The sequence below is a fragment of the Physeter macrocephalus genome, chromosome 8, assembly GCF_002837175.3.
Source record: "Physeter macrocephalus isolate SW-GA chromosome 8, ASM283717v5, whole genome shotgun sequence".
Lineage (NCBI taxonomy): Eukaryota > Metazoa > Chordata > Mammalia > Artiodactyla > Physeteridae > Physeter > Physeter macrocephalus.
This window is the reverse complement of record NC_041221.1, coordinates 12,516,653-12,531,693: the sequence shown is the minus strand read 5'-3', so window position 1 is coordinate 12,531,693 and position 15,041 is coordinate 12,516,653. Positions and strand designations below refer to the sequence as shown.

Sequence of the window (15,041 nt, the reverse complement as noted above, 5' to 3'; positions counted from 1 at the left end):
AGACAGGTGGAGACAGGTGGAGACAGGTGGGCCAGGTGGAGACAGGTGGGCCAGGTGGAGACAGGTGGAGACAGGTGGAGACAGATGGGCCAGGTGGAGACAGGTGGGTCAGGTGGAGACAGGTGGGCCAGGTGGAGACAGGTGGGCCAGGGCGGGGCCTGGGTGCAGGAGAGGCCCTCATTTCATTCTGTCCTCTGATGGCCTGTGGCAATAATGGTGAGCAACGTGAGACGATAATGGCCACTAAGGCCACTAAGGTGTGGTTTCCCAAAGCACCTTCCCCAGGGTGCCCACCTGTCAGAACAGGTCACACAGACCGGTCTCGTGGCCGGGCGTGCGTGGGCTGCTGGACACCGCAAGGCTGAGGTCTCAGAGCACGTGCCCCACGGTGCACTGGGGACTCTGGGGGGCGGGCAGGGGCTCAGCTGTCCCCGAGGTCCCGGGCATCAGAGTCTTTGGTCCCCTGAGCTCCTTTGGACGAGGGATGGAAAGAACGATGGTGGGGCAAGTGGGCCGGCTGGTCCCTGACTGACTCCTTCTGAGCTCTTTTTCATGTTGTTTAATATTCCTAATATTCCAGATGTTTGCGCCTTTTCCTCCAACAATATTCATACCCTTTGAGGGTAGCACGTGTGTCTTTGCTTAGATTTTTCCCATGATGCTTTATGTGGCACCTGACACAGTGCTGACATTCAATACGCGCTTGCTAACTTAAATCTTATGGGATTCGTTTTTCGAGTTTTACTGTGGACATTTTCATATATACCCCAAAAGTGGGTCTGATGAATCCCCGTGTTCCCATCAGGGAGCTCCAACGGTTGTTGACATCTTGCCCATCTTGTATCATCTGTCTGCTACCCCACCCCCTTTTCTGTGAAGTGTTTTTATTTTATTTTTACTGAAGTATAGTTTATGTACAATATTATACTGTATAAGTTACAATATTATATAAGGTGTACAATATAGTGATTCACAATTTTTAAAGGTTATACGCCATTTAGTTGCTGTAAAATATTGGCTCTGTTCCCTATGTTGTACAATATATCCTGGTAGCTTATTTCATACCTAATAGCTTGTACCTCTTAATCCCCCACCCCTATCTTGCCTCTCCCCATTTCCTCTCCCCACTGGTACTTCTCGTTTGTTTTTAATATCTGTGAGTCTGCCTCTTTTTTGTTATAGTCACTAGTTTGTTGTATTTTTTAGATTCCACGTGTAAGTAAAGTGTTTGTCTTTCTCTGTCTAATTTCACTTGGCATAACGCCCTTCAAGTCCATCCATGTGGCTGCAAATGTCAAAATTTCATTCTTTTTTATGGCTGAGTAATATTCCATTGTATATATGCACCACATCTTCTTAATCCATTCATCAGCTGATGGACACTTAGTGAAGTATTTTAAAGCATATCCCAAACTTCACGCCATTTCACAGGATGCACCTTGCTTTGCATCTCCAAATAAGGACTTTTCATTCTTACACAACAACCATGCTATTATCACACCTCACAAAATTAGCATTAATATTTCTTAAATAATTCCATATGCAGGTTCCAAATTTAAATTCCATGTTCAAATTTCTTTAATGGTCTTGACCATCAACTTAAACAGATGCTTTGTCCGAATTGTCATTTAAACATGACCCAACATTTGGCTGTTTGGTTCTTAGTTTCTTTCGTTTCCTAGGAAGTGGGCATGGGTGGTGTGTGTTGACCCTTCTGTCCTGGATCCCATCAGCTCTTGGTTCCGGAACCAGGGGCCCCAGGGCCTGGGTCGGGGGGCATGTGTCTATGCAGAGGCCGCAATGTAGCACTCCAGGGGCAGGGAAATGGGGCAGGGGAGGTTGGGGCATCCCTAGGTTCAAAAATCGATCATTTCCATCCCGGAGGTGAGACCCCGACCCCCGGGGCTGCTGGTACCCGAGGACGATGGGGGCACTTACCGTCCTGCGGGCAGGTGCTGACGATCTGTTCCATGCTCACCGCACACCTGTGCAAGTAATCGTCGTAGGGCTCGGCGGGCAGGAGGGAGGGAAGGGGGAAGGCGGGCCTGGAGGAGGGGCAGGGAAGCAGAGGAGGGAGATGGCTCGCCTCTAGCCGCGGCCCGCGGTCAGCAGCGAGCCTCCACTTCTGTGCTCAAAACCAGCAAAGAGCTGGCGCTGGGCCTCCGGCGTGCCTTCTGGCTGAGCGCCAGGCGCACAGGCTTGTGATGGCGCACAGGCTTGTGATGGCGCAGCCAACAGCCACGGGCAGGGGGAGACGCAGGTTCTCTGGCTGACGAACTCGAGCCAGACTGACCGACCCTCTTCTCAACGGGCCCGACCTGTGGGCTTCACATCCAGCCTTGTGGACTCAGTTTAGCCAGAATCGCCCACCCCCATAGCTGACCCCTCTGGATATCCGAGCAAACTCGGCTTCCCCTCCAACCCCGGGAGGTGTCTGATCCCCTGGCCTGCCTGCAGCAAGGACCCTTTCAGGTTCCGTTTAGCAAGAATCACCCTGTTCTCGCAAGAATCTCCCATCGCCGCACCCTGCTCCTGGGAGGAATAACCCCCACTTGGCCTTATATTCGGAGGGGAATCTCATCTTCCTCCTCTTCTGCAGCCTCCCACTGCAGTGGTGCCTCTTGAATAAAGCTTTCCTTATTATCTTTAACAGGTGTCGTGAGTAACTTTTCTTTAACAAGAACGAGAAAACCCCAGCAGCGGACAACGTGAGACGGCTCACCTATAATCCATGCTGACGTTGAAATTCGCCTCTTTCAGCTCTTTCAGGGTCATGAGGGTCGGGGTAGTTTTGCCAGCCTCCCATTTGGTCCATTCAAAGATTCCGGGCTCCACTCTTATCTTAATTTTCTTCTCCAGTTTGAGCTCTGGATTCAACAGAATACAAGTGTTTATCATCTCCGGTGTCTATTTTGGCTTCGTGTAAATAAGTCTCTTCCTAGGTCTAAATCAAACCTTTGGAAAAAAAATCTGACTTTTTTTTTGGTTTTTTTTTGCTTTGCTGACTATTGTCCTGTGATTAGGCACAGACACACTATTTCTCAGACAAAAGCCACCGGGCAGTTGGAGGGTATGAGAGGAGTGATGACCCTCTGTTCACCAGGAAGGGCCAGAGTCTCTTGGGATCTGGGAGGTGCCACTGGCAGCTGCCTCCCTGGTGCTCATCCTGATCACCCGATGCAGCCCCATAGCACGCGGCACCCGGGCTCCTCCTTGGGTCAAGAAGCAGCCGGCACCTATGAGGACCTGGCTGGTCCAATGATCTGAGGAAAAGACGAGGGCAATCGTGGAGCTTGTTAGTCACACGGAAGCACCATCCTGGTAAACACTTACCGCAGCCTGAGCTGAAGCGGAGGCTGGATGGGAGTCACCTTCTGGAACATTCTATCTCTCACAACTCACCCTTCCCTAGGATTTTTTTTTTAGTGAGAAAAAACCTCCACTTTCTATTGTAAATTAAAAACACTGGAAATGGAAGTCATGAATTCAGTAAAATCTACCTGGTGAAGTTGTTTTGGACAAAACTTCATACAATCATATTTGCATCTAAGTATACTTCATCTGTTTTGCCAAAAATAGTACATATGTTTGCTACAGAAAAGCACATTCCGTAAGCTGACATTTTTTTTTTATACCTTCAGTAAGAGACCTATAAACTAAGGCCACCTCTTTTTGAGTGGGGGAAAAACAAGACCTTAATGTTTTCATTCGAAATGGAGAAAATGACATTAAACGGAAATGCTGGCAATAAAATCCATTCCCAAAATGTATTTCACGCCCATGAAATGGGTTCCTTTGCAAAGCACATTTAGAAAAGAGAGTTAAGCCTGGTTGATGGGGCTCCTGGGCTCTCCCGCAGCCTGTGAGGGGCTCATGTCCACCGGGAATAGGTGACACGAAGAAAGAGTTTGGAGAGGGATGGATTGGGGGTTTGAGATTAGCAGATGCAAACTATTTTATATATAGGCTGGATAAACAACAAGGTCCTACTGTAGAGCTCAGGAACTACATTCAATATCCTGTGATAAATCATAATGGAAAAGGGTATGAAAAAGAATTTATATGCATATAACTGAGTCACTTTGCTGTACAGCAGAAATTAACACAACATTGTAATTCAACTATTCTTCAATAAAAAATAAATTGAAAAAAGAAAAATACTACTCTACAAAATTTAAAAAAAAAAAGAGAGTCTGGAGAGTGTCCCAGATGGCGTTGGGCCCTCTTCCTGTCCTGCGTGTCACACTTTGGGAAATGGTCCATCTGGACATTCACTGACATGGTGGGTGAGATAAAGCTTAGCACTCTGGAAAACAGGACGGTCATGTTTGAGGACAGATGAAGAAGGCCAGGCATCCTGCTTTTCTGGATTAGCACAGGATTTATGAATTTATGCTCTTTAACTCACTTCGTCCTCCTCCTCATCCGCGTATAGAGTAAAAGTCAATGAGAGATCATGTTCAAGACATTGACATGATCATTGTCAGAAAGCATTTTGGGGAGCTTTTATTTTAAATGCAAGAGATCCACATAATAGAAGTCAGAGAAACTGGAACAGATACGTTCACACTGAGGACACATGAATGATAACAAAAAGGGGATAAAGTTACGAAAAATGTGTTTGAAGCTCTCAGTTATATTCGTTTAAGGCCAAAAGACTATTCCTTCTCTTTTTTTTCATATGTTGTGACCACGGCTGGGAGGCTGGGTGGGGAAAGGGAGCCTGAGAGCATCACTAGGAAAGGGCCTGGCGACCTGGAGGAAGTCACCGTCAGAGACATCCACGTGCTGGCCTGGCTGGACACAGGCAATCTGCAGGTGTCACCCCCGCTCACCTGTGGGCTGCCAGCCTCAGATGGAAATTCAAGTGTTTTTTTAGGTTAGTGGAAAAGTATCAGCCTCTCGGATGGGTTAAAACAAAATAAGCTCAATTAAATGGCGGGTTTAAAGGCGGGTGGGGGGGCACAGGAGAATCAGGGATGAGCCTGTCACCTTTTATCCTGTATTTGTGCGTGTTTCTTGCTTTCTTCACATCCGATCACTATAGTTGCTGAATTAATTACACATATATTGATCCTAAGCTATCCGGGGATAAAATGACTTCATATCTATTTTGCATTCTTCTGTCCTATTTATTAAGAGTTATCAAATGGAAACATTTAGAGCAAACACGGTGGGGTCCTGGGCCCCTGCCGGGTTTGTTTAGCAGCTGATATTGTGCTTTAACCTGCCCTCGGCTCCATGGGTCCAGAGCCCAGAGCTGCAGGGAAGCAAAGCAATGAACATGCAAATCTCAACAGCGGGGGAAGCCACGGGCGTTTCTCGGTCTCAGGGACCCGAGAAGCCGTGCAGGGGAGTCCAGGGTCCCCTGTCACGCTCGGATGAGAAATGACACACGGAGGACGTCTGCAGGGCTGGTGATGCACAGAGACGGCCTCCGAGTTTTAAACGTGTGGAAAGTGGACGGTGATGAAATGGGTTTCTCCCCTCACAACTTAGCGAGTGGATCAAGAAACAGCACGTTAATGAGAAGGTAGGAAAGGACTGGATCGGCCACGAGCCCACACGGGTCCTGTGCAAGGATCAGGTCCACCCCTGGGAGGGAGTCCCGGCTGCATGGCAGAATCGGGAAGGCACTTTGTCAGAGCTTCTCTGATCTACATGGAGGAGATACTGGGGAGGCGCTCGGGCTGGCGGGCCCGCCATCATTTCAACAGCTCCTCCCGTGAAGGTCTGCTCGCGGCCCTCTTTCTGACAGCGCTCCAGGCACGATGCCATTATCTGCAAGACGGCTTGTCCAGCAGTAGCCTCTTGGCTCTATGTCCCCCTCCTCCACTGATGTCCTTCCTCCCTGACCTCGGTCTGGTAGGTCATTCCCAGCAGCTGCAACCCTCTCTAAGCTCGGTGCCATATCCTCTTCTCTATCTCCAGCCAGCCTTCCTTTCTCTGTGGCCTCCTGTCCCTCGCGTCTGATTCCAGCCCTCCAGCCACCTCCCGGGATTTCACTCCACGGGGCTGACGCTTTTCTTGGTATCATTCGCCTCCCCCAGCCCCTAACTCCCTACCTTACACAGCTTACAATCTGCACTCAGTCTCCATGGCCCTCCCCCCCGTGCCCCTCGCACCCTTTCTTGCTTCATCCTACTTACTTCTCAGACCCGTGCGGGGTTATAGCCCCAGTTCCTCCTTCTCCTGGCCCACGCCTGGGGCGGCCCCGGCCCGGTGGGTGGGTCTCCGTGTAAAGCCGCGCCCACGACCTCAAGTGGCCTTTGTGCTGCCCAGTGGTCATCTTGTACTTCCCCATCCCTGTCCTGCCCCCCTCCCCAATAAGCACGTCACACATTCAGCGCTCCCCTTTCTAATGCTCACCTGGTGACCTGACTTCCTGTGTCTCTGAGAAAGCAGAGGCAAGCCCCCTCCTCCACATGTGCCCACCTGCTGCACCTGTGTCCACACGCTCTGCCCTCAGTCCCATCACTGTGGAGGACTGGCCGTGCGTGCATGGCAACCTAGGTCTTGTGTCCCCTTCCCCACCCTGGGTTGTCGGGGGGCGGAACCAGGACCTCCAGGGCAGGCTGCCCATCTCTGGCAGGACCTTGCTTCTTCCCGTAGGTGGACGCTCGCGCAGAAGGGTCTGCCACTGGCTTCCCATCACACAGCAGCTTTTGATGGTGCTGAACAGCTCCCAGGAGCCGATTCCCTTGCCCAGGGAGTCCTGCGTTTTGGACTTAAGAAGGGACCACAGCAGTTCTCAGCTCTCTGGGAACACCCTCGCCCCCAGCTTTTTAAAAAACACATGGCAGAAGCAGGCCAAAGGCGAATTACAATCCTGACCTTCCAGAAATGCTAACTGGCTCAGTGCCTCCGAACAGTTCCCTTGTGACTTTGTGCGGCCATGCTTGGTCACCCGTCCCAGTCTCACCTCTGCACACTGTGCTCTCCCCCAGGAGAAGAGTCATGAGGTCAAGGCCACATGAGAAGCTAGCTGCAGTTCTCACTGACCTTCCAGGATGTGTTTGGCTGTCTGCACACAGCGGAGGGCTGGGGAGGTGAAGACGGAGGTGATCCTGGCGCCACTGTCCAGCAGAGCTTCCCCTGGAAGACAGCAGGTGGAGAAGCGCCCCCTTCATAACTGTAGCTACCCACGGCGGCACCTCCAACAGGTGCCTTACTACCCGTGGCAGGCAGGGTCTTAGGTGGCCCCAAGAATCCCCACCACCACCCCGTATACACACCCTGTATAATCCCCTGGTGCGTGGGTGGAAGCTGTGAATACGGCGAGCTAGCACCCCTGTGACCAGGTTATGTTATAAGGCAGAAGGGAGATTATCGCAGGTGGGCCAGACCCATTCAGGTGAGCCCGTTAAAAGCAGAGATTTCTCCAGCCAGTCACGGAAAAGAAGTCAGATGACATATACACACTACTATGTATAAAATAGACAACCAACAGGGTCCTTCTTCATAGCACAGGGAACTAGACTCAATATTTTGTAATAACCTATAAGGGAAAAGAATCTGATAAAGAACATCTATCTATCTATCTATCTATATCTATCTATCTATCTAAACTGAACCACTTTGCTGTATATCTGAAACTTATATGATATTGTAAATCAACTATACTTGAATAAAAAATTTTTTAAAAACCAAAGGTAGAGGGATTTGACATGCAATAAATTCTCTATTGTTGGCTTCCAAGATGGAGGGGGCCATGTTGCAAGGAATGTGGGTGGGCCCTAGGAATCCAGCAGGCCTTGTGCTGGCACCAGGCAAGGAAGTGAGGACTTCAGTCCTACAGCCACAAGGAACTGAATTCTCCCACCAGCCCAATGAACGTGGAACTGCTTCCAGGAGGCTCCAGGTGGGAAGTCAGCCCAGCCAGCAGCTTGATATCAGAGTTGAGACCCTGCACAGAGAACCCAGACATGCTGTGTTTCTGACCCACAGAACTGTGAGCCATCAAGTGGGTGCTGTTTCAAGTTCATGGTCATCTGCAGTAATGGAAACTCAAGCTCCCTGAGGCTCATGGAAGGACAAGCCTGTAAATCACATTTTTTCTTGCAAAATTAGAGGACCTGGTCTTTGGGAAAGAAGGAGATCTCTTTAGTACAAAATCTGCACGTTACCAACACCAGTGAGGTTTCTGTGGATGTTGTGATGGGCTGATTTCTGTTCCCTAAATTCATATGTTGGAGTCCTAACCCCATGCCTCACAGTGTGACCTTCTTTGAATGTAGGGTCTTTATAGAGGTGATCAAGTTAAGACGAGCAATTTATGAGGACTGGTGCCCTTATATAAAGGGGAGATCCGACCTCAAAGGGCACGTAGCAAGGGCTCAGTACACGTGAGTGATAATCACTGCTACAACTATTGTTACTATTCCTACTAGAATGATCCTCAAACATACCTGCCATCCTGGACTGGAAAATTCCACAGGACGATAAAGGTGGATCGTTTTCAAAGTCTTTGATACCGTGGCTCCGTCTGGGCAGACTGCGAGGGAAGTTCAGGTCTGGCCGGTAGTATTTCCCTGAAGCATAAATAAGCACCAGATGCTCAGTTCCACCGAGTTAGTGCATATTTGTCCCACTAAACTCTTAAGATCAAGACCCACATTTGAAGCATGGTAATTATCTACATCGTGGTCAACTGTGTTTTTTCTTGAGTGTGCTCTGTGATGTGGATTCAATTCCAGGAGGAAGTCCTACTCTCACCACCCGTTCCCTCAAACACAGAAAACATATGTTTCAGCCACAGGAACCATGAGACCTTCTTTGTCCTCTCAAAACCCCCTCGAAGAGTCATTCATACAATTTTCCTGACTAAGAACCGAGACTGATTTAGCGTAACTCGATAAGAATCTCAAATTGGTATTAATTAATTAGATGAAACTCAACCCATCCCCATAGCTTGAAGATGTCCCATTGCCTACGGGACAGAATACAGATGGCGGGAGAGGGTCCTGCATTGTGTATTATTAGTCAGCTGCTTGAGGCAGGACTGGACATCAGGGGGCTCCACTGGGGCTCCCCACCACCACCACCCATTCAGAGGCTCAAAGCACCTTGGTTCACTTTGAGTTTGACCTTGGGCTCGAAGATTGGACGACCTGGTGCAAATCCTGGCACCACCAGTTACTAGTTGTGTGTGTAGAGGCAACTGACTAATCTCCCTTATCAATAAAAATCGGGAAAGAACAGAGTTGTCTGAACGAATCAGCAAGATCATGCTTGGAGCCCGGAGCCTGGCTCAGAGGTAGTGGCCAATAGGGGCAGGTCTGATCTCATCCTCAGATTATCCATTTATCCCTGCGGATAAATGGATAATCACGCCACGCCATGCCACTCCAAGCCCTCTCATCCTCCCAAGCGGCCCCCAAACCTCCTGGCTACAACAGATTCTAGCAGCCAACCTGCCTCTCCTGAGACCTGCCATACGTCGTCACATGGCTGGCCTGTCACTTGCGCCTGAACACGCCACCCCAGCCTCACAGCAGTTCACCAAGGGGAGGCAGGCAGCGGCTATTTGCATGCCTTGTGCTTTTAGGTTCCATGCAAGATTTTTCTGGAAGCTGTCTCCCTGGAATTTCCACTGGCAGAGACTTTGTTTGAACCGTAAGCTTTACAGACCTTTACTAAATGCCAAAGTGTTAGGTGTGTCCGCAGGGAAAGCTGGTATTTGTTTTTCATTCAAAGCGAAGGTCCGTCACTTGTGTCATATTCTCAAGGGCATCTGTCATCCCCAAATGTGAAACTACTCCATTGAGGTCTTTTGCCCTCATTGATGCTTTATCTGTGATCACTTTGGGAGGCAGAGGGCAGAGCTCAGAAGAAGCCGAGGACCTGGGGGGTGGTTGGGTTCTGACGGGAGTACAGTCTGAGCGAATAGGGGTGCCCTGGGCCAGCACCGCTGGGAAGTGAGGGGCCATAAAGGGTGTGGGTCCTTCGTCCAGAAGTGAGCAGAAACCAGGAGGGACGCCGGAATGCAAGGGGAGGCCAGCAGTGTCCCCAAATACCCGTCATTGTAATTGATCAAACCCTGCAACTTGCAGAATTCAGACCAAGTAGACTGTCACAATTCGCTTTACCAGGGCTTCCTTACCTGGTAAAAAGATCCATCAGCAGTTTCCTCTAAGCTGGGAATTTCCAGTGCCTTTAAAATATTTTCCCTTATAGGTGACTTGATCTTTTGGGTAGATGACCAAATCGTTTCCCTCTTTTTATGAAGTCCAGTCACTCTTTTTGATGTTGGTTGTTTGGTCTGGTTCTCACACCACCACCACCATCATATACATACTGATATGTGTGCCATTTCAGTCTGTAGTTTTAGTAATTGTTTTATTGCAAGAAGTGTCTTATAATTCTTTGTTTGAGTGTCAATGCATCTTCAGAGCCACCTATTTCTTCCTTGAGCCTTTGTGCCTCTACTTGGTCTTGTTTTGTAGAGACAAGCGTTGCATTAGTTCTATGGGTTCTTGGAGATAGGTGTAGTCATGATGTCATTTGCTCAGGAATTTTCTTGTGCATTCAGGTCATCTGCCAATGCTTCCCCTATTCACTTCCCCCTTTCTTGGCCTGTTGGGCTCCTGGAGGGATCCCCAAGGGCTCAGCAAGTCCAGCCACTGTGAATGGATTTTATCACTAGGTTCATTCAATACTTTCATTTATATAATTATCCATGGCTCAGAAACAGTGGCACTCTGGGCTTTCCATTAGGGGATGTGTGTGATACAATTGTGGATCAGTACAGAGACTGTGGGTATTTTGTATTTACAAGCCCTGTTCTCAGTTCTTGGCATCCAGAGGGGTGAAGTTGCAGTAAGCACCCAACACGTTAAAAAATATGCCCTTCAGTTGAGTATAGCATGGCCAGACATTGTAGGGAAGTGACCACCGCAGGGAAGATGACCTCAGAAAGACGCAGCTGTGAGACTGCAAGTTGGGGTATGTGCCAGCAGCTGAGGGTCAGTGACCGCGGTCAGAGTGACTTGCTCTCAAGGCAGTGCCGTACCCTCTAACCAAATGCCATGTGTGTGCTGCCAGGATACACAGGGCTGTCCATGTGTTACTCCGGCAGACTTGCTTACTATTGAAAACCATTCCTCCATCTTCCCCAAAGTGTTTGAGGTAAGATACTTACAGATGCATACACGCTCACACGCACACATGTGATGCCTGTGGAGAGAGATGGAGCGTGTGTCCATCCCACATAAGCAGTCTATGCATGGTCATTCTGAAGAATGGTGACCCAGGGGCTCTGGCTAAGAAAACTGAGACGTGATCTCACCTGTTAGCTCCGTCTAATTCCTGCGTCTGGATTCTGCCAGGACAGTACCTACCGTCGGGAGTGGAACACTGCTGTAGCCAGGACTTCCCAAAGATCTGGTCCACTCTCTCCCCATGGCGCACCACCAGGACGCTTTTCCTCACTATGGTGGCCTGGAATGGTGCAAAGAAAGGCACGTGAGAGTTAACACCCACCTTATGAGACTTGTTCCAGCAGCTTCTCCCCCTCATCCGGGGCGGCCTGGACACCACGTCTCTTCCTTCCTTGCTCAGCAGCTACAGCCCGTTTTACCACGACCATTATGATGAGAAGGGGCTAGGAATTGCAGGTGGTCTCTGTAATTTCTTGCAACTTTTAATTTTCTGGGCACTATAGCACACATAGGAAATGAAAGTGGAACGAGTGACCCACATCATGGCACATCAACTGTCTACTTTCTGTCTCTTCCAAGTCCTTATCCCTCGTCCTGGTCCCTTCAGGCTGCTGTAATAAAATACCCTGGGTGGCTTATAAACAACAGAAATTTGTGTCTCACAGTTCCAGCGGCTGGAAGTCTCAGGGTGCCAGAGAACAGGCACCAGCACAGTTAGGTGAGGGCCCTCTTTTGGGCTAACATCTCACTGTGTTCTCACACGGTGGAGGGTAAGGGAGCTCTCTGGGGTCTTTTCCATAAGGTCACTAACCCCTTTCATGAGAGCTCCACCCACATGAGCTAAGCCCCACCTCCAGACACCATCACATTGATCAACAAGATTTCAACGTAGGAATTCGGTGGGGGACACAAATATTCACCCCTCCATAGTGACTTCTTAGGAAATTATCTGAATCTATCTAAATATAATAATATATACATTTATTACTTTATAATATGATAGGTAATTGTAATTCAATTATATAATATAATTATAATCTTTATAATATACTATATTATAATATCTATCATAATGTACTATATTATAATATACTATCTATTATGATATTATAGAGTACATAATATATATTATATATAATAGATGTATGTATATACTATGTAGATATGTACAAATCTTCCTCAACGTAGGATGGGGTTACATCCCAATAAACCCATCATAAACTGAAAATATCATAAGTAAAAAATGCATTTAATATCGTTTGATATCTGCCCAACATCAGAGAGAGGATTGGACCACATGTCACTAGTCTGGGAAAATTCAAAATTCAAGTATTCAAAATTCTACTGAATGCATATTGCTTTTGCACCGTCGTAAAGTCAAACAACTGTAAGTCAAACCATTGTAAGTTGGGGACCATCTGTGTGTGTGTATATCTATATCTATATCTATAAAATCTATCTATTATCTACTATCTATTTATCAATCAATCTATCTATCTATCATCTATCTATCTATCTATCTATCTATCTATCTATCATTTAACCATCCATCCATCCATCCTAGTCTCCTCTGTTGCTGGCACTCATTTTCTTCCGAGGGGGCCTCCGGGACCACCCCAGTGTTGGCGTGTTAAACGTGGTTCTCTGCTTAAATGTGGTTCACCCTGTTCTCCAGGGTGCCAGGGCGTATGTTCAGCTCTGGGCACCAAGGGGAGAAGCCCTGCATCTATCCCTTCTTTCTCCTTTCTTGCTGGCCCTTCTTTCCCATAGCTGGCATTTTTCTGTTTGGCTGAGTGCTAGGGGAAAACAGCACTTTATTTTACATTTTGGGGAGAGAAAGGCATCGACAGGAGGTTAACAGAGTCCAGCCGTGGAAACAGCAGAGCTCTCTGGAGCTCTCCCCCTTTGCTTTGGGCAGGGGCTCAGACGGCCTTTGGGCCTCACAACTGCAGGGCTCACGTCCACCTTTGCTCTTGGGGAGGTCAGTGCTTCGGTGAATTAACCCAAGGGCTGCATTCCAGGCCGTGGCGTGGGGGTCTCTGAGGAGGGGGCCTCTATGTGCAGGGGTGGCTGGGGGTTTCCTCAGGGGAGCTGGGGCTGGCCCTTCTCCTCGCTGTGCTACGTTGGAGGGAGAGGTTGACCTCGAGAGGAAGCCTGAGCACATTTTCTGCAAAAAAGATGGAGAGAATGAGGGAGAGCCTAGATGGCCAGAGAGGTGAGAGTGACCTGCAGAGGCTGAGGGCGGAGCCGACGTGGAGCCACCAGGACAGCTGTGTGGGGCACGGGCCTCGCCCGGGAGCCCCAGCGATGACAGAGGACCTCCCGCGGGAGGCGCTGAGGCTGGGCCGGGACCCTGAAGGAGCTCTCGCCTCCCGGCCCCGGGGGCAGGGGCAAAGCTGCCCAGCGCCAGGCCCAGACCGCTCGGGGCACTCGACTCCGGAGCAGGATGGGAAGTTCCACATCAGCACAGGCCCGCTGCCTCTGGGCACTCGTGCCGTCGGGGTCCGGGCGCACGCCTGCCAGATGCCGGGACACGAGGTGTCGTCCACAGGTGCCCCACTTCGGGGGCCTCGGCTCTCACTGGCGCCTCTGGATCCACATGGAAAGATGAGTCACAGACGGCAGAGGACGAGGGGCAGAGCTGACAGTGCCTGCCACCGGAGGTGGGCTGGGGGGACTCCGGGGAGGACATGGGACTTGGTCGTTCCTGGAGCCAAGGTCACCAGGGATGGACGGGCTAAGATCGCTGGGGATGGCCAGGCCGAGGCGTCAGGGACGGCCAGAGGCGGAGGGCGTCTGGACGGGAGACGGCTGCAGCCAGAGGTCTGCTTTGCCCCGAGCATCCCATTCCTCGGGTGGACCCTTTCTCTCCCTCCCCACCTTTGGCCTCACGTCCCTCTGAAGGTGGGCTTCGGGGCGAAAGCGAGAGAGCTGATATTTTTGTATCTGCTATTTTTTTCTTTTGGCTGCTCCGCGCAGCTCGTGGCATCTTCGTTCCCCGACCAGGGGTCGAACTCTTGCCCCCTGCATTGGAAGTGTGGAGTCTTAACCACTGGACCGCCAGGGAAGTCCCTGTATCTTTGCTACTGAGTGGGGTGAGGAAGAGGTGACGAGATGTGGCCCTCCTCAGGGTGGACTCCCATCACCAGACCCAGAATCACACCGTGGTTTCCCCTAAATCCTGGAAAGGAGAATGTAGGTATTTTTCACAGGTAAACACCCTGAGAGACACAGCATTCATTCGAAACGGAGCCAGTGCTACTGACCACGCCCTTGGGATTGATTCTGCGGACAGGGGTGGGGCTCGAGGGTCTGCACCTCTGGCTGCTCCCCCAGCACTTCTTCAAGTTCATCAAGAAGGACGAAGGGGCCCCCGCAGAGTCCCCGCATGATGGAAAGTGGTTGGGAATTGCTGAGAAGGGCAGGCACCAGAAAGGGGGGTCTCGGGCAAGCTGCACCCGCCTCACAAACGCTCTTGGCTCCGGCACCGTGCGCAGCCCCAGCCAGACCCTCCCAACCCCTCATGGGGCCCAGCCACCCCCCCGGGGGGTGCGGGGGGTGCGGAATCTCCAGCTGCTGGCTGCGCAGCGCTCTTCTCGGTGCACCTGACTACGTTCTGACGGGCGCATGAAACGTGGTGTTTTGGAGCCGATGGGACGGTCAAGGTCTCCATATGTAGTTTCTCAGGGCCTTGGGGCTGAGTCTTCCAAAGGGGCACGTGGGCAAGGTGAAGTGAATACCGTGGTGGAGGGCGCCGATGTTTGGTTCAGGATGCAAACACCGACCTCCGGCAGCTCCAAGGGGAAGGTAGTCTTGCTGTCTTCCTTTTTTTTTTTTTTTTTTTTTTTGCGGCGCGCGGGCCTCTCACTGTCGCGGCCTCTC

The 15,041-nt window shown here is 50.2% G+C and overlaps 1 protein-coding gene across 1 annotated transcript in view; it reads right to left on the bottom strand.

Annotated features, from left to right (window-relative positions):
- The window catches only part of UBASH3A (ubiquitin associated and SH3 domain containing A), a 44,142-nt gene that overhangs the window by 3,856 nt on the left and 25,245 nt on the right, over positions 1–15,041 (bottom strand). The window contains exons 8-12 of the mRNA XM_007113482.2: positions 11,340–11,439; positions 8,409–8,531; positions 7,003–7,095; positions 2,723–2,867; positions 1,939–2,045 (exon numbers count right to left, since the gene is read on the bottom strand). Of these exons, the coding sequence (XP_007113544.1) occupies positions 1,939–2,045; positions 2,723–2,867; positions 7,003–7,095; positions 8,409–8,531; positions 11,340–11,439 (568 nt within the window). The remainder of the gene's footprint in view (positions 1–1,938; positions 2,046–2,722; positions 2,868–7,002; positions 7,096–8,408; positions 8,532–11,339; positions 11,440–15,041) is intronic.